The 19,357-nt window shown below is 42.6% G+C and overlaps 1 protein-coding gene across 7 annotated transcripts in view; it reads right to left on the reverse strand.

Annotated features, from left to right (window-relative positions):
* Window positions 1-819: 819 nt before the first annotated feature.
* Window positions 820-19,357, reverse strand: part of aplp2 (amyloid beta (A4) precursor-like protein 2) — a 75,588-nt gene continuing 57,050 nt past the window's right edge. For 2 of the 7 annotated variants that reach the window (XM_034096654.1, XM_071205334.1), the window contains 11 exons: window positions 19,037-19,204; window positions 16,473-16,606; window positions 15,512-15,586; window positions 15,080-15,238; window positions 12,731-12,859; window positions 10,316-10,415; window positions 9,500-9,685; window positions 6,231-6,313; window positions 5,315-5,392; window positions 3,757-3,912; window positions 820-2,864 (listed from right to left, as the gene is read on the reverse strand). In XM_034096654.1, coding sequence (XP_033952545.1) covers window positions 2,763-2,864; window positions 3,757-3,912; window positions 5,315-5,392; window positions 6,231-6,313; window positions 9,500-9,685; window positions 10,316-10,415; window positions 12,731-12,859; window positions 15,080-15,238; window positions 15,512-15,586; window positions 16,473-16,606; window positions 19,037-19,204 — 1,370 coding nt within the window. In that variant the 3' untranslated portion in view covers window positions 820-2,762. Of the gene's footprint in view, window positions 2,865-3,756; window positions 3,913-5,314; window positions 5,393-6,230; window positions 6,314-8,825; window positions 8,862-9,499; window positions 9,686-10,315; window positions 10,416-12,730; window positions 12,860-15,079; window positions 15,239-15,511; window positions 15,587-16,472; window positions 16,607-19,036; window positions 19,205-19,357 lie in introns of all 7 variants that reach the window. The other 5 variants (XM_071205339.1, XM_071205338.1, XM_071205337.1 and 2 more) reach the window with 5 other exon arrangements.

Consider the following 19,357-nt stretch of genomic DNA (forward strand, 5'->3'; position numbering starts at 1 on the left):
CAAGATTCAGTGAGTTAAGAGTATTTTGTGCAGATCACTCACCTTACAACAGCTACCATAACGCGAATCAGAGTAACGTTAACTGTAGCAAGATGGCGGCCGGTCAGCTACGCTGGAAAATCTCCCATGAGCCATCTTGTGTTTATATATATCTATGGTGGAAGGTGTCCTGAGGGTGGAAGGTCTGCACCGGAACTGTCCTGAGAGTGGAGGTCTGCAGGCACATAGACCCTGCAGGGGTTGTCTGGGGGGATTCTCTCCCAGGAGATTTTTTAAAATACTAACATAAAATACACATTCTGGTACTCTGTTGAGAAGACAAGTAAATACATCTATTACTACACGACATATTTAAAAAAAATGAATGCCATTTTTTTGTTTGTTACTTGTTCTGAAAGCTGAACCTGCTGCTCCTCACAGAGAGAAGAGGCGTGTGAATGACTTTACTTTGTGGGATAAGGGTGATAGCCCCCATTGTTCTGTGTGTCAAAATGAAAGACAGCCCACACACCTATCAATCATCAACCGTGGGGTCTTATTTCATTGTGTTGATTTCTATCATTCCTTGAATACGAATTGCCTTGTTCGATACTCGTTACATATTTTACGGTTTTGGGATTGTCCAGCTACAATTTTTTAAAATATAAATATGTCAAATTGTACAATTTAATAAAAGAAAATTGACAATGTAATTAAATGTTATGCAAATGTTCTTCAGCCCTAAATTAATGTGTACCTTAATTTGTCTTGGCCCATTAAATAATACAATTATTGAACATTTTGAAAATTCTATCAATCCATCAATGAAAAGACGAGACGTTCATATGGAAGTTGTGAGTTTATTGATGTGTATCCCCCCGTAACCATAAGTCTGTTTCCATTGGTGTCAATCACATTTCTTTTTAAAATCACTAATATACACATTAGTTCCCAGTCCCTTCCCACAATCAAGCAGGCAGTTACAAGATTGAAGCCGTTTGGGTGCATAGTGAGACAGTCACATACAGAGATACTGTCACAGGAAGAGGAAAAAATAGAAAACAAGAAAACAAACTTAAAAATATATATCATATCATTTCATATAAGAACAATGCACACCACAGGTAATCCTCCGGAAAAAAACCATGATTGCAACATCAACTATACAGGCATACAAAGACAATACTGAGAGAGAAAAGAGGATTCTAGGATTCAGTTTACTTGTTTGTGTCATTCTCTACCTGTAAAAACACACAAGTTAGCCTTTTTATTTTGTTTGTAAAAACCAGCTCACCAAGCCTTGTCTTTCTGTGTGTCTCTGTCTGCCTGCACAGCCCTCCAGCTCCAAGTTGTCCTTCAATTGGCTTTGATCCAGGGCCGGCACTTGCTTTTCTGTCTACCCATACATCTGAACATCTAGATTGTTTAAGTCCCAACATATTAAATAAACTATCCACCAGATTTATTTTCTAACAATCCCCAAATTTGTATATTCAGGGTCAGAAAACTTCGTATAAGCTACATTCTCTCTCATTGGGGGCCCCCTGGTGGCAGATGGGCCCTCTCTATGGTGCTCCTTGTATTGTTAGTGCCCCTAGACCGGCCCTGTGTTGATCTATCAGACTGTTACGCTTTATGACCAGCAAAGCCAACAGCTGCTCCAAAATATGTGTGTGTACATCATACCTACATTAGTTTTTCAAGTCATTTTTCTGGTGCTCGGTTTTTGCTACAGATAATTTGTGCAAAAAAACAAAAACAAACAAATGTCATCGCCCTCTGTCACTAAATCAAGCCATGTATGGGAAAAAAGCTTCCAGGATACATTCAACTATGTAACACATGTCAATATTTAATCTACCAATGTTTGCTGTTTCCCTATTGATAAATGGTAGTGGTTGTGTGTTTGTAGGGGGGAAATGTTATCACATTCACTTAGTAAGGGTTTAGAGTAGGTTTGTGTGATGTGTTTGAGCTGGGGGTCTGTGCACACCTCCCCCCTCCCCGACTCTTTCTCACAGTGTGCCTGCAAACACGACTCATGACCGCTAAGCTAAGAACCCCAAACTGACTCTTCCCTGGGAAAACAAAAGGTGAATTAAAACATCTATTCTTATATATATATATATATATATATATATATATTTAAACTGTATATGTATATTTTGTCTGTTATCATAACAAAGAACGGAAAGTAAATAATTCATGATTTCATTTTTTTTCTCATTTGTTGTTTCACTATACATTTTAATCGGTACAAAGAACCTTCATATACAGGCAATCTATTGAGAGGAAAAAATAAACAAAATAAAAACACCAATTCTTTTTTGAGAGAAACCATCAGAAACTGCATGAAGGACACCTGCATGATGAAAATTAGTACTGTAGTGTCTGGTGTGCCGGTTTGATGATGGCCACTCAAATACATTTAAATGTTGTTTGATTTGCCTTTTACTTAAAAAAAAAAGAAAGAAATAAAACGTCTGAAGAATTGTTATACATCTTGATCTGAAGAGAGTTGTATTGATAATTACAGAGAAATCTGCAGAATTACATTTTCCGTAATGCAAAAATGGCAGATACATCACCTTTGAAAAGAAATATGATCAAAAAGAGCTCTATAGTACAATAGTAGTAGCAGTAGTAGCAATATTTAAGGATTGTTTCGAACAAACCAGTAAATGGAGTTTGGATGTACGCAAATGATTTTAACAATAGCATATGTTATTGGTCAGTAGTATGTTCCCCCTCTGTGACTCCACAGCGCCCCCTGTAGGCTCTTGTTAGATCTGCATCTGCTCCAGATATTTGTAGGTGGGGTTCTCGTAGCCGTGGTTCTGCATCTTGCTGAGGTGGCGTTCCTCTGGTGTCAGCATGGGGTCAACCTGTGAGACAAGCACACTGTTAATGGCTGACCTAAACAGGGGCACCATCACACCATGCCATCTTTTTGAAAGGGGCCATATTATGCTATTTCAAATGTTCCCTTTTCCCTGTAATGTGTGATATCGTTTGTTGTGCATGTAAATGCTCGGCAAAGGCTAAAATAGCAACTTCTATTGGCTAGCAGTCCTAAACACTGTAGGCTAAGGGGCAGGACATCTCTAAGTGGTTGACTAATCACAACAGAGCCGGCCAGCTAACCAATCAGAGCAGACTTGGTTCTGGGTTGAAGACCGAGGGTAAAAAGAGGTTCAGCACAGGCCATATGACAAAATAAAGAGCTTTTTTTTAACATTAAAGCATGGAAACATGTCTCAATAGAGACCCAAAATACAAATATGAAGCTGAACATTTGCATAATATGTCCTCTTTAATTTACAGTCTTTCTGTGCATATTTGTCTTTGTTATATTGTTATCTTTATTTGTTCTTTCCGTTTTAAAATATATAAATATTTTAGGAATTATATAGTTTGAATGAAAGAGTTGACGTAAATGTTCTTAGATAATATTCTTTCATGCTAAAATGTTTATATATTTTTCAATAGGAAAAAAAGTGATAGTAAAGTATCGCTATAATTAATATAGACATTCCAGGAACAGATGAACAAAAGCATGTGTAAGCAAATTTAAATGTATGTTAACTCCTGCACTCAAACAAGGTCAGAGTGCACTTACAACTTGCTGTGTGGATCGTATGCAAATGCTGCAGGGACAATGATCCAATTTGCTTGACATCGACCCCCTTTACATAACCCCTGACGATTCTATTGAAATCTGACACCAGGAATAAGACTGATCGCACTTCTTTGAGATCCAGGTAACAGGTGCCTTACCTCCACAATGCCGTGACTGATGGTGCCGTATTGCCTCTTCCTCAAAAGCACCAGACTGATCATAATCACGGTTGCTATGGCCACCGCGATCACCAGCAGGCCGATCAGCGCAGTGCTGCCGAAGCTGAATTCCTCTCCCAGGGGGCGGTAGGTCTCCTAAGGGGAAACAGGTGGGAGAGCAACAACAATACTGTCAGACACAGCAGAGGTACAAATTAAGACATTGTACACATATACCATCTAGTTATCTTGATCAGGTATGTTTTCATATGCTGAATAGATTTTCAAATTCTTGTTATCATGCTGCTATATGACCATTTTGAATAAAGCTCCCGCCCAGACACCTCAAAATGTATTTCAAGTCTCATATTCATTTTTTCTATTATGACCAATGATCATAAACACATTAATATCCACTTTTACTATTTGTAGTATTGCACAAATTGTACATCTCCATATTATCTTGATTATGATCAAATGGTGCTTCAATCTCAAATGGCACTAAAACATAATTGGAATCACTTTACCCTACATTATGTTAAGAAAAAAACGTTTTATTGCATCACACATAATGAGGCATTTTTAAAATCAGGTTTTCTGTTCCATTTTCTTTTATGAAAGCAAGCTAGACAGCTTGTGCGAGTAATTCCTGAGGATATCCATAATTATCCCAAAAATGGATATTCCTTATATTCAATTTATTTCAAGGATTTATATATTCTCCTCCCCAGCTGACGTATATTATCTTTTTGTGTTTGCTGCTTATTGTCTAACATGCACAAAGTGGATTTGCAATGCTGCGTAGGTTACTTCAATAGCTACAGTAAATGTATTTCAAATGCACGCCTGTCTTTGTTTACTTTCAGTGCGACTCAAAGAGAAGTTTGATTGTTGCGGTGGGCTCGCACTCCTCGGCCGGATCAATAGTGTTCTTGCTTGAATCGGTGTTTCCAAATATCTACAGCGAAGGCTATGCGTAAACTGTTCTCAGGATCAATAGTCATAATAGAACAAACATAAGAGCAGCTCTACACGTACAAGAATTTCCCTTTAAAATATAAGCCAATGTAAGACATGACGTGATATTGTGTACACATGCATGAAATGTGTCTTTGTGGAAGATTATTTTCCAATTCAGTATAAACACACAACCACAGTCACCTACACTCACAATGTAATCTGGCACATATGACACAAACTAATCATATGTGAAGCCACTTTTCTTACTGCTCATTCTCACACATAAAGCGAGCACACTCAGCTTGTGTGGATTCACATTCATCATAATGACTTGAGATATTCAATGTGTACATTCCAATACAGTCACATAACAAACATGCACTCATGCAGAAATAACCAAAACATATTAGTCTAAACAGAAACAAAAAGTGGATTTGGGATCTTTTCCAAAGCTGTGTCTTTTTTTAAATTATTTTTTATTCAGCTGCAGTACCGGTATATTTGCACACTCCCACACTCCCTCCTTCTTTCATCTTCTCCCCACTACTCGTAACTACAGTTCCCCAGAGAGCCCTGTGGAGGGCACCGCTGTACTCACCAGCTCATCATCATGCATAACTCTGACTCTCTCTGCGCTGTAAATCACTTCCTTAACATCCAGAGACTCATCAATCACCTGTCAACACAGACAGGGGAGCCCAGGTTACGCAAAGTGTGTGAGAGATCGTATGTGTGTGAGATAGATAGTGAGAGGAAGAGAGGGAGAGATAGGCAGGCGGAGAGCAAGAGGGTGTGAATGTGGAGCGAAGTAAACTGTAGAGATTATCCGTGTTTGTGTGTCTTGTACAAACTGGGAGGAGAGAGGGGGGGGGGGGGGGTTTGCAGGCATCAACAACAGACTTTCCCCTCGGCACACAGTTTACTTTCATTATTGAGAGCTCTAGTCTAAAGAAGAAGCGCTGTGAGTGGAAGTGGGTGTGTTCAGGAGGCAGAAACAAAATCTGCTGTTTGTAGAGACAGAGCAGTCCAGAGTCCCACGGCAACAAAAGATGGCGTTTAGTCGCCATTTGTTATTTTTAAAACCTCAGATTGCTCCGTCTTAGAGGACTTCAAAAAACAAAACAAAGAAACATGCATGCATTCAAAAACTGGCATATTTACACATACAAGTACACAGCTTTGCAGTTGGTGTTGGATTAGCATGCGAAACACAGCATTCTGCAGCCAAGCAACGGTAAACAAAAAAACACAAGAAAGAAAGGTGTGTCTGGCAAATAAAAAACGTAGCATGCGACGTGTGGCGATAATCTGGATAAGGGTTGGTTTGCAGGCCAAAGGTAAACATGCAAAAGCACTGTGTACTTTTTTGAAACTGTAATGATATTTAACACAGGGAATACATTTGAATATTTAACACTATTTCTCCTGCTTTGACAATTCTGCTCTCAGTTTGCGCGTTGTAGAAAAAGCTTTGAAGCACAAATAGAACGATGAAGCGGCAGCGAAGCTCTTACCACATTGTTGCTGATCTTGGGTTTGCTGTTGATGATTCTCTCCTCAGCACCTATCAGACCATCTAAACCAGACATGGCGGAGCCTGCGGGAGGTAAAGGAGCACCGTCAATAACAGCAGAGCAGCACAAACTAACACACACACACACACACAGGGATGGGTACTGATGGTGGACAGCTGCACATAGATATCCAGCCCTATTCCTCACCACTGTCACCAGTCTCCTCACTGCCCTGCTGACAACAAAGCCCTTTCTTCCATTCAGCACAGTGCGAGCACTGTGACGCCAACACCACACTGACCATACTTTTTCTACAAAGGCCCCCTCAAAGTAGTGCTGCTTAGCATGCTCTATAAACATCCATTGACTTATTAAAGAGGCCCTATTCTGCTCATTTTCAGGTTCATATTCGTATCTGTACTGTGACAGGTCTCCATGCTTTAATGTCCAAAAAGGTCTCTATATTTCTCATACTGCCTGTGCTGCAGCACCTCTTTTCACCCTCTGTCTGAAACCAGAACCCAGTCTGCTCTGATTGGTCAGCTGGTTGGCTCTGTTGTGATTGGTCAACTGCTTAGAGATGTCCCGCCCCTTAGCCTATCACGTACAATGTGTTGGAGCACTAGCCAATAGAAGCGCTAGTACTAAATACTAATAGTGATATCACTATGTTAAGGAAGTAAACAATGGAGGCTTTTCAGTGGAAGAGAAACTAGCTCTGGAAGGACACTTGGGGATTTGAGTCTCTGGAGACCATTTACATGCACACAAACCTATATAACACACTACAGGAAAGGGAAAAGCACAATAGGGCCCCTTTAAATAAGACTGTTCTAAACAATTTACATCCTGGATTTGAATACCCTTCACTTATCTCCAATGTGATGGCCAGAACTCAGCATCAATGTAGTTTCTCATCAAAAGATCCCCTGAGTTTTGACAGATGATCATTCAAAGACTGGGCCAGATAGTGGAATATGCTTGTTGGACTGATGGTTTTGAAATAGGCATAGGATCTATTAATATACACACTAGATGTGCCATGAATAAATCAGGAAGTGAGAGAAAAAGCGGGCCAGTGATGGCAGCGTCCTGAGCGATGTACAGCAGCGAGGACTCCACCGTCTGCTTATTGTCTGCTCGTCAGCCAACGCCACACACTAAAGGTTGGTACAATTGCCTTTGGATTAAGCGAGGAACAATGGTGTGCGGTTACGAATGGTTACTCAAGCTGGAGTGACGTCTGCAGCCCCGGCAGGTTATCAGACGGTACAGCAGTGTGAACACAATACCACGCAGCACAATGGGTGTGGCCTCTATGGGAGCAATGACTTCTCCTCTGCATTGATTTGAAAAAGTGCTGAAACAATTAGTCCATTCATTGATCAGTCAATCGACAGAGCAATTGAATCGTCTATCAAACACATGTCAGTATTCGCTGTGTCCGAATGTTGAAATTCTTGCTGATTTTCTTTCTTATTTTTCTATACCAGTACTGGGATCACATTGTAGAAAAAACAAGAAATCGATGTGTACACCCGTACAATTCAGTTTATCATTGGGTTAACATAATATCACTATTTGATCTGCTGTGTATCACAAGAGACACATATTTCTAAAGGTAATGATTCTGTGATACTGAATAGTAGCCTACATTTTGGGACAGTTTTGCACTTTTTCTCTAATACTGTATCAATTTAAAACGGCTATATTTAAATCATGCAGTGTAGTGACTTCCAAGTTTAAAGGGGCCATATTATTCCCATTTAGTTTTCAATGCTATTGATTTAGGTCTCTGTATGCTTTTAGTACAACAGTGCTGTCATGTTGGTTTAATTTGTATATTTAAATGTTTATCCAAAAGCACATATTTACACATTGATTTATTTCCAACGGTGTGCCCCCTGAGGAGCTCTGGAGACTATGGATCAAACCGCAGGGAAGGGTGGACTGTGCATCCATTTAAAAATAAAGAAAATCCATATATATTTTAGATTCAACTATTAGATTAAGGTGTCTTTGTGTTCACTGAGTAAGGCCACCAGGTTAAATCCGGATCAGACAAAACAGGTGACGTCACCAAGCCGCTGTCTCAGATCTTGGAGGACAAATTGGGCCACATTTAGATGGGGCTGTAGGTCAGCGGCAGGAACACGGAGCCGCAGACAGGGCCACTAAATCACACCGCTCCCGTCAGAAAGAGGGCGACTGATGAGGGGAATGAGTCTGAGGGAGGAGGAATAATTAAGGGGTGGTTTGACAAATGTATACTGAGGACAGGCTGACAGCCAACACGCGACTGAGAGGAGGCTGGAACCAAATCCACCAGACTTTAGATGCCACTGCTTGACTTTTCAGCATGAGGTGATAATCCCAGTATAATGAAAAGCATAAGAGCAACTGAAAAACCCAAACACGCAGCCAGTATGAGTCAGCGGGAAAAAAGAGAAAATGAACTACCAGATGGCATTTGATAAAATATAAATGGTGGTAGAGAGAGGGAGGATACCAGAGCACCGAGGGAGAGGAGAAGGGTGGAACAAAATAGTAAATGAGGAATGAGGTGGGAAAACAAGACGCAACAGAGGCACCAACCTTTCTTGAAGGCACGTGGGGAGTCTGATAGATCGCCTTGGCATTAGAAATGAGCAACAGAAAAAAAAGAAAAGGGGGAAAGGAGAGAAGAGAGTTAACTGAGGTGAGAAGAGAAAAGGATTATCAAGCTGTGTTAATTGATTCAGGAAGAGAGTTCAGCAGGGAAGTGTCCGACATTTCTTTTTGAGAGAAAGGGAGCCATTTCAAAACTGTCTGGCTTTGTCTGAGCCCTCTGGGGTGCTGGCATGTATATGAAATGTTCCTCTGGGGTTGACTGGTGATGTGCCTCCTTCCATAGTGCTGGAAGCTTTCCATCACTTGTTTCTCTCCTTGAGGGTTCATCTTTTGTTTGGTACAAATGTGACAAAGAGAGCCATAACTGCTCATTTCCTTTCCTAAGCTTTTGGCTCCAGCTCAGCACCATTGTGCATTTATCTGAGTGTCAGTAGTGCTGCGTTGAAGGCAAGACCACGGGGAACTGTGCAGGCACAGATAAACACCATGGCTCCACAGCACATTTGCATCGCCATAAAACAAATTGTAAACCTCACTGTGCGACAGTTCTGGCGTGCTTTGTCGCCAATGTCCTTCAGACTGACTTATGTGTCGGGGCTTTCGTCCTGCACACAGAGCTGTTCACCACGCTGCCTGTGTCTGAGGCTGGAGCCGCTCACCTTCTGGTTCTGGACGGGAGCCCAGGGATTTGACCTGGACGGGCCGGTAGGGTTTCCCCTCGGACACGGGGACCTCCACGCTCTCCTCCTCTTCCTCCGACGACGACACGGTGACATCTGGCTGCCACTCAGAGATGGACGACAGGAACTGGTCCATGTCGGCTTTCTGCTCCTGGAGAAGCTCGTCTGCAGAAAAAAGGGAAATTAGTATGAGACGCCTTGGCACATGTGAAACACCTGTAACCCTGGGACATGGCAGCAGAGCCAGTTTCACTCAATTATTGTTGCTGGAGACGTCGGTTCCCATTCCTGCTAACGGCTAATTACTAATATTCCGAGAGCTATTTTCCTTGTAAATCTGCACATCTCCCAACAGGAGGCTGCCATGGTGACCCAGTTCTGTCACCGCACCCTTTAATGCCCTGCAGCAAACAAAAACAGACTTGTAGCACTGGAAATATATTATATATATATATAAAATACAGGTTCCAGATCTGCTAGTAAAAACTAGAGCTGGCGAGGTGAGAATTCTAAAAACAAAGAGTATTACATCTCCTTGCACAAACTCATAATGAGATAAAAAAAAAACATTAGACTCTGATAATTGGTTTAGAGACGGCACTAAAGCCCTTCTAACGGTCTCCTCCTATATTTTTGTCTGTTTGCACCAAATATTAGAAAGAAATATCACTGAGTCAGAGGAGATGTAATATATTGGCTTTATCTGTCTGGCACATGTGTTTTCATTTCACTTTATTCTTATAACACCCTTCCTCCTCAAAGCCGCCTCTGGGCTTTCGACTGAACACGACTCACCAATTTCATCCTGAATCTCCTCGGCAACATAAGGTACTTTGTAGAGGAGAGATAGACTCTGGTTCATCCGCTCGTCGATCACACGCAGGTGGGTCGTCACCTGGGCTCGTGAAAACAGACAAACAGGAAGTTATGTAACCATAATCCTGCTTTAGGAGGACATCAAAGTGAAAGTACTTTCCTGTATGGGAATGATGTTGGATAATTCAAAGAAAATAAAGAAATCAAGACTTTTAATGACAATCGTGCCATTTACTTCCAGAACAGAAGAGATGTACTGTCTTAAAACCAAGGAGTTGTCTTAGTTTATCAGTGATAAACACATTTTAATGATATAAGAACAAATCCTCACATTGGAGACATGGGAATTGTTAAAATGAAAAGTCATTCATTAAAATTGATGGATCATTTTATAGCGTTTGACAAATCCATTAAACTGAAACATCGTTTCGACACTAATCCAGTGACAACTAATTACAGAGTGATTCGGTCTCAAATGTTCATCATATTTATTCACAAGCTTACATGAATGAAGCAGAAAATACACCCTTATCCTGGAAAACCCCCTGACATTCTCTCGAGTTTATTGATTTACTGCCGAGGTTCTATCGCAGAATACAGTCTGGGCTCCTCTGGTTGGAGATTTGCAAAGGGAGGCAGGAGAAGCGTGGTGGTGCGGTGAGATAACAGAAGTGAGAAGAGAAGAAGAAGAAAATCAAGAAGATAAGAAGGTATTGTGTCTAGAAGCTTAATTTAGTAAACAACATGTCATGATGCATGTGCAAAACAACTATAAATCAGTATGAATAGACTGTATAATTGCATACATTTAATAAATTACTATAGTAGACATTTTGTGGAGCGGGAGCTAGCCCCGAAAATAAATGTTCTAAAGGAAGAGAGTTGTTCTTCTTCTCAGATGTAAATAGAAGTGTCAGAAATGTGCTTTCTACTCTGGACATTCTTTTCTGAAAATGAACTCGTACACGCACGCACGCACAGCCAGCCACCTTGCAGACATAAAACAAGTTGCTGCATGTAATATTCAAATCAGTGTTGAAGCTCTGCACCGCTGTGACAGGATCCACTGCCTGTCAGACTACCACCACATCACACGTTGGGTAAAGCAACACACTCTTTTCCATCCAATAATAATTTCTCCCGTCTCTGTGAGGTTTAGAGACCTTAGTTCCACATTCCGCTGCCAAAGTGGTTGGCAGAATAAAACTAGCAGCCACTAAAAGCCCACCAGCTTTTGGCAGGTTACGGGTGTTTATTTCAAACCCAACTCTGATGACTGACTGCGTTTTGATCTGCCGACACATAGCTGCAGTGCACCGGAGCCAGCAACAGATGGCAGCACCTTTCAAAAGGAAAAGCATTACGCAGCCCCTGTGGCACCTTCATGTTGATGTTTGACAAACAATCCGGATTTTAAAAACGACATGTGTTCGGAGTACATCTTGTTATTGTATCAAGGAACCTCGCTCAGAGAGATGAGGCTTTAAATACATATCTATAATCCCAGCAACTGTTACATAAAGCACAGCCTCCTGTTTACAAATCATTATGTTGTAAAATAAGTCAAATCCACAAACGGTTGCAAATACTACATTAAGATTTGAACGTGCTGCAGGACTGGCTGAGCGAAGAAACACAGAGGAACTAGGCTGCACAAATGAACATTGTGAGAGCACAACAATAGATTTGTTTCCCATGACTGAGCAGAGAGGCTCCCCACCTCCCAGATCCCACCACTCATCTAAATAGTAACCCTCCAGGTCCTCTCCCTGCCTCACTATGTTGGTTCATCCATCTGTAACGTCGGAGGATGGCTTTAAGTGGAGGGCACTCACACAAACAGGAGAGTACATCTAACAGAGCAGCTTCCAGCCAAATCCCCGAGTCCGGCATTACACAAGACCTGCGCAATGTTAATCTCCGGCTGGGGCTTAAGTGAATGAAACAAGCCGCCCTCCCTCTCCGTCAGACGAGCCACTCCTCCCGGGCTTCGACTCAGAGAAGCACACTCTTTCTACCTCCTACACACTTCGAAGACAGGGCAGCGAGGAGCAGGCTGAGACATCACTCCCTGTCTGAGTGTGAGATCTCACAGAATGAGGTTTCATATCTACTGGCAGTAATGCTCAGAACGGATGCAAAACTCTAATTATTGACAGGTAGCAATTAACCACATTGATTATACAGAGCTGAAGGACCTCAAAGTGGATGATCAATAAATGGTACAAATCTGAGATAATGTATTCCAACAGAAATGTCAAACAGCTGGTTTCAGATTCTGAGATGTAAATGGAATATATCGGGTGTTTTGATGGTTGATTGGACAAAACTAGCAATGGGACTTCTTGGGCACTAGAAGCCTATGAGTTTCATTTTCACCATCACAACACTGACCTGGGACTTCATCTGAGCAGCCTTCTCAGGATCCACAGCCAGGACGTGCTGGTAGTGGCGGATGGTGTGCTGGCGGTCTTTGTTCTCGGCGCGCACGTAGCGTCTCAGGGCCTGCAGGATGCGGTGGGGCTGAGCGGGACATGGAGCGGGAGGACCAGCGGTTATTAGAAGTGTCAGGTGGTGAAACAGCCTCATAACCATTTCTGTGTACCATGATGATGAAATAATCCTGTTTTGTGTTGGTATCATTGACATGACGGCAATTTCTTCTTGTGTCAATCCCTTCAGATTTGTTATTTTATTCCAATCATGGCAATTATTATGAAACCAAACATGTAGACTTCAAGTAGTTTTTGCAGGCCATGATGGAAAGGAGTACATTTTCAATCACAGCTGCATACTTCAAATAACATGAAACTAAAAACACTATCAAAGCTCAACACAACTATCGACCATCAGCGAAACAGGTTACCTGACATCCTCATACTGTCTAATTATTCTTTCTTTATATATGTTCCTCCAGGCCTTTAAATCATTTGGTAAAGGATTCACCGCTTTAAAGGGGACCTATCATGCAAAATGCACCTTTGTACGTCTTTTAAACATGAATATGTGTCCGCGGTGTTCCAGGGAACTCACCAAGTGTCAGAAAACACAACCCTCTCTCTTTTCCTCCTTACCCTAATCTCTATAAACGGGGCTGCAACGGATCTGATACAGACTGATACAGATTTGAAAATAGTCTGACGTCAGTGACGAGGAGCTCCGCCTATATGGCCAACTCTCCACCAATCAGGGGAATGAGAGTGGCATGGTAACAGCATGGTAACATGACGTTCGTAACCCGGCCCCCTCCTTTGCAGGGGGCGTGGTCAGCTGCAGCATGCAAAGACAGCTTGGAGGAGAGCAAAATAGAGCGAAATGAGGCATGGCTAAAATGCATGATCTGTTTGGTATTTTGAAAAAGAAAATGTATAAATAAATAGACCTTATATAGGTATGGCCCTACAATATATTATTCAAATATAGCATGATAGGTCTCCTTTAACTTCAGAGAAACACATCTGCTTTAAAGAAGTCTGTGCAAACTGTTGCTCGTCCTCTGAATTTAAAATAATATTTTTGGTATATTTTCTGGTATTTTGATTTATGCACAACTAAATAAGTCTGTCATTCAATTCATCTTTACGCTTGAACAGCCTTGACTCATTTAAGAGTGTATTGGTTGGTTCTCGGGATGTGCATTATGCAAATTCTCACTGCTTCACGCAGCGTCCACACGGCGACGTGCGTTGAAGCTTGCCGGTGGGCGTGTCTGAAACTCGACCAACAACCAATCACATGAATCTCCCGCCCCGGACACACAAGCACGCGGTCTGATTGGCTAGAGCTTGTACTGGCATATGATTCGATTGGCTGGCGCTTCCGCCGAAGCTTCAAAAGTTGAACATTGCTCAACTTTTGAAGCGAGCAACACGAGCAAAGCGAAGCGACGCTCCCACAATGCAGTTCGGCAAAGCGTGACGTCACCCCATTCAAAGTGAACGGGCAGAAGCGGTGAAGCTTCAACGCACGCCGCCGTGTGGACGGGCCGTTAGTGTAAATAAAGGTTTAAAGTTACTCATATATGTGTTGCCTCACATCAACACGGTCATTTAAATATGGCAAAATCAATCAATCAATTTTCTTATAAATATAAGGATTATTATTATATCAGTCCCAGCTTCAGTAAACCAGTAAATGATGAAACAATATGACCCAAAAACAGAAGATAAAAATATGTGTTATCTTTCGCAAATCCTTCACATATCTTAGCTTTGATGGCATCCGACATGACATGAAACCTCCTGCAGCACCTTCTGAAATAGCACCACACCACAGATGATGCAATGACTAATTTCCGAGGTGTAACAGAAGCAGGATTAGAAATGACTGCTCTCAGTTCAGGTTATAAAACATATGTAAATCTTCCTGTTTGGGGGACAAGAGAAGCCAGCAGCACCCAGTGCCACATTCTGTGCTGGCAAAGGATAACAAGACAATTAGATAAGAGGAATACAACAAACCAACATAGGGTTTGTCAAATATGATTGACATAGTGCTCATGGAGGATTTTGGGATGTGTGTCTTCCTGACGAGGGTAATCCATTCTCCACATGGTGAATTGCAAGTTGACAGAGGGTCTTTTGACAGCATATGAGATTATCTACAGGCCATGAGTAGAGTAGGGTTTGAGCGTGGTCTGACAGAGATGTGTGTTTGACTTAGGCAAGATAGAAGCAGTACACAGATGGAGAGAGGTGAGGAGGGGACAGAAGATGCTCTCAGAGGCCAGTGTGTGCTGTTTACCCTGGGGGGGTCGGCCTGCAGGGCAGCCAGGTAGTTCTCCAGGGCCAGGCGGCGCCGGTCGTTCAGCATGGCCTCCACCCGGGCCAGATGAGTCTCCACCAGCTGCTGCTTCTCGCTGGCTGCCTCCTCCTCCAGGGACTCCACCATGGCTTGGAAGTGCTACAAACATAAACTAATGTTTATATGCAACAGTACGGCACAGCTCCTTCAACCTCTCAGTTACACTCCTGTCGCCTCTCAGGCTTGACTCATTTAGAAGTCTCCCCATTCAGACAGTGCCCTAATTTAGCCTCAGTGATAAGGATAGAGCAGCCAGGGAAAAGAGATATTTAATGGCACGGGGAGTGAGGGACCGGAGGCAGTAAGCCATCATATCTCACCCAAACAAGGAGACAAAGGGGGGACTTGCCGGGGGACGGATCAGCGACTTACCTGAATCAATGTCTGCCGCTCAGCCTTGGGCAAGTTCTTAGCCTGACGATCAGCTTCCTCCCACTCTTTCCTCACCTGCAGGGAGAGAAACGGAAACGAAGCGAGTCAAACAGCAATTCTTTACACTTCGACTCAATCCAATGCACAAGGGTAAATTATCCTTGAAGCATGACTTTGCTTCTTTTATTTGTGAAAAATCAGAAATACCAACATTCACAATCATCAATTTTAGGATCTGCTGCCCATTTGCACGTCCTCTCAGCTGAACCCCAACAACTTCTATTGAATTTGTTTTCCAGTCCAGAAAAGTGCAAAGTGATCTCCAATTATTATTGGGGTCAAAATATTTGTAATACTTTTTCTTTTGGCCCACTGCAGTCTACTCATTGGTTGAAACTGGGTTACTATTCCAATAGTGATAACCTGAGATGAATGTTCTATTTACATTTTCTGGAACGCCTCTTTTGTTTACCTCATTATGTAATACAAGCGCTTCTATTGGGTAGCACTGCAACACATTGTACATGATAGGCTAAGGGGCGGGACATCTCTAAGCAGTTGACCAATCACAACAGAGCCAACCAGCTGACCAATCAGAGCAGACTGGGTTCTGGTTTCAGACAGAGGGTGAGAAGAAATATTAACATAATAATATCTCTTTCAGGCATAATTTTGCACTTGACTCTAAAAAAAGAAACTCTTCCTTTTTAAACCTGCACACATTTTGATGCTAAGTTTCCAGTTTATTTGACCAATGACGTCGGATTTTTAATGTTCTTATTAATTTGTCTGGTTAAACTAATGTACAGCATTTCATTTTAATTGTAGTACAAAACAAACACATACATTCTGAAATATAGAGAAGTCTTTTGGAAGTTTGTAAATTATATCTTCAGGTAAAAATAGTACTAATTCCTATTTAATAAGCAGTGTTGTGTCCTGACTGGACCTGGTAACTCACCCTCTCCATGCGGTTGCGGTGCCTGATCTCCAGCTGCTCCTTGGCCCTCTGGAAGCGACTGTGCTCCTTGTCGTCAGCGGGGGTCTCAAAGTAGATGTCCACATCATCAGTGGGCTGAGGGGTTGGTGACATGGCTGCAAATTCAGAAACAAACGGTGAGTGGACGATGCTGCAAACTGACAACCAGGCGAACAGACAGACAGACGAGGCGGACAACGTTAGCCAGAGAGACAAAGACTGACAGGGAACTGGACACAGAGCGAAATCGAGCTGAAAGGCGGATTGAAGCTGGACCAAAATCCTCACAGAAGCACTCCTCTCATTGCCGTTCCTCCACCCTCAGTAACTCTGATACATTTAACAGAATCTGACAGTCTTTCCTTTCTAATTCCTTTCATCTTCCCATCGGGTTTCTGCTGACAAGTCGCGTCTCCAACACTAATGGAAATGTCTCTGCGTTTGACGGCTGGGTCATCTGGGGCGAGGCCAGAGGGCTCCGTTCTGGCGTTCCTCGGTTTACAGTCACGCAGGACTCACTACCTCGCAAAAACAATAACGCTCCAAGCTCGCAAACCGGAAGAGACCTCATCGTCAAGAACAGGAGGAGGTTAACGCATTGTTCCTGCTTTGAACTTTGCTGCTTCAGCTCTTCAAATCTTTTTTATTTAGCAAAATGTCAAAGAAAAAGCCAATTGGTTATGATGACCATGGGCTGCGTTTGAACTGATGAAATGTGAGTCATTCTAAGGTGCAAAATATGCTGATATATGCTGGTGAGGTTCGGGCAAAATGAGTGGCAGTGCTCTGTGAGAGACAGACAGACAGGCAGGCAGGCAGGCAGACGGACAGGCAGACAGGCAGACAGGCAGACAGACAGACAGACAGGCAGGCAGGCAGACAGACAGGCAGACAGGCAGGCAGACAGACAGACAGACAGACAGACAGACAGACAGACAGACAGACAGACAGACAGACAGACAGACAGGCAGACAGACAGACAGGCAGACAGACAGACGGACAGGCAGACAGGCGGACAGACAGGCGGACAGACAGACAGACAGGCAGACAGACAGACAGACAGACAGACAGACAGGCAGACAGACAGACAGACAGGCAGACAGACAGACAGACAGACAGGCAGACAGACAGACAGACAGGCAGACAGACAGACAGACAGACAGACAGACAGACAGACAGGCGGACAGACAGACGGACAGGCAGACAGGCGGACAGACAGGCGGACAGACAGGCGGACAGACAGGCGGACAGACAGGCGGACAGACAGGCAGACAGACAGACAGACAGGCAGACAGACAGGCAGACAGGCGGACAGACAGGCGGACAGACAGGCGGACAGACAGGCGGACAGACAGGCGGACAGACAGGCAGACAGACAGACAGACAGACAGACAGACAGGCAGGCAGACAGACAGACAGACAGACAGACAGGCGGACAGACAGGCGGACAGGCAGACGGACAGACAGGCGGACAGACAGGCGGACAGACAGGCGGACAGGCAGACACATGAACAAATGGCGGGAGTAAACACTGACATGCAAACAAAGAAAGAAAACTCAAGTGTGTTGGAAGACGCATGCATATCACTAAACACTATATAAAGGAAAAATAGGAATGTTGTGTATATTTTATTTGGTATCTTTGGGAATTTATCTTTGACTTTTGTAAACCAATCAAAAACGTATTCGTCTTGGCTTTTTAAGGACAGTTGAGCGTTTTATTATTTAGTATTAGTACTAAAACCACACTCATTTTGTTGTATATCTTTGAGTAAAATATAAAGTTTTACTACAAAAGTCCTTCCTGAATTTAAGAAACAAAGCTAAATGTCTTACATTCTAAACATTGTCCAAACACAAGACATTGGCCTAAAGAACATCCAGACCAGACATGGCAGAATTATGATTTAAATCAGGACATTTAAATAAATAATAAGTAGAGCAGATTATGAATTTGAGGAAGAATTTCATAGAACACTGGAATGTTCCAACTGCTCCCTCAAATATAGGTATGTTATTATAAGTAATTTAATTATTTGTATTACCAAGTTAACCTAAAATGAGTCAACTTTTTTCTGAAAGATAAAGTAGTTAATAAATATTTTAAATAAATAATAAATGAATCATTAAGATCTATAGGTGAACATTTAGATTATTATTTAGATTAGATTTTTCAAGCAAACATACCAAATAAACTCTGTTCTAAGCTTATTCAATTAATAAAATGTCAAATTATTTAATTAAAAAAAACAATATTATAATAATAAAACAATTGTCAGTTGCAACCGGTGGCAATCAGTGGAATAATAAAAGAAAAGATAAGATGTTGCGTGAATAGTGATTGTTGTGTTGAAAGGAGATAGGACAATAACAGCTGTGTGATGAGTGACAGCTACAGGCTGCAGAACAGGTGTTCTGCTTGAAGTCAGTCGCAGACTACAACTATATTACCCTAGAGTGTTCTCAGCGGGGGGTCTGCAGCAAAGACAGAAACAGAAAGAGAGGAGGGGGTGCTGTCGGACCAGCCTCGGTCTGGTGAGACTTACTCAGGCGCTTGCACACGGCCATGCAGTACTCCTCTGAGTCGAAATTGTTGCGGTTGCCGGCACAGCCCCCGTAAATGAAGCGCACACACTTCCTCTGGCTCAAGTCGAAGTGCCAGCGGGGCATGGAGGCTCGGCAGGGGCCGGTCTCAGCCTCCAGGGTGCACACCGCTGCCAGAGGACAGCTGGTTAGATCATCCGGCCACTAGGGGCAGCACTTAATTCCAGTCTCAATAACAAACACAAACATTTGAGCAAATCCTAAAGCAAATGGCAGAAGTTTGGCTACAGATGAGGCAGGGTGATTTGTCCGTGTACTCTGAT

Source organism: Pseudochaenichthys georgianus, chromosome 13, assembly GCF_902827115.2.
Source record: "Pseudochaenichthys georgianus chromosome 13, fPseGeo1.2, whole genome shotgun sequence".
NCBI lineage: Eukaryota > Metazoa > Chordata > Actinopteri > Perciformes > Channichthyidae > Pseudochaenichthys > Pseudochaenichthys georgianus.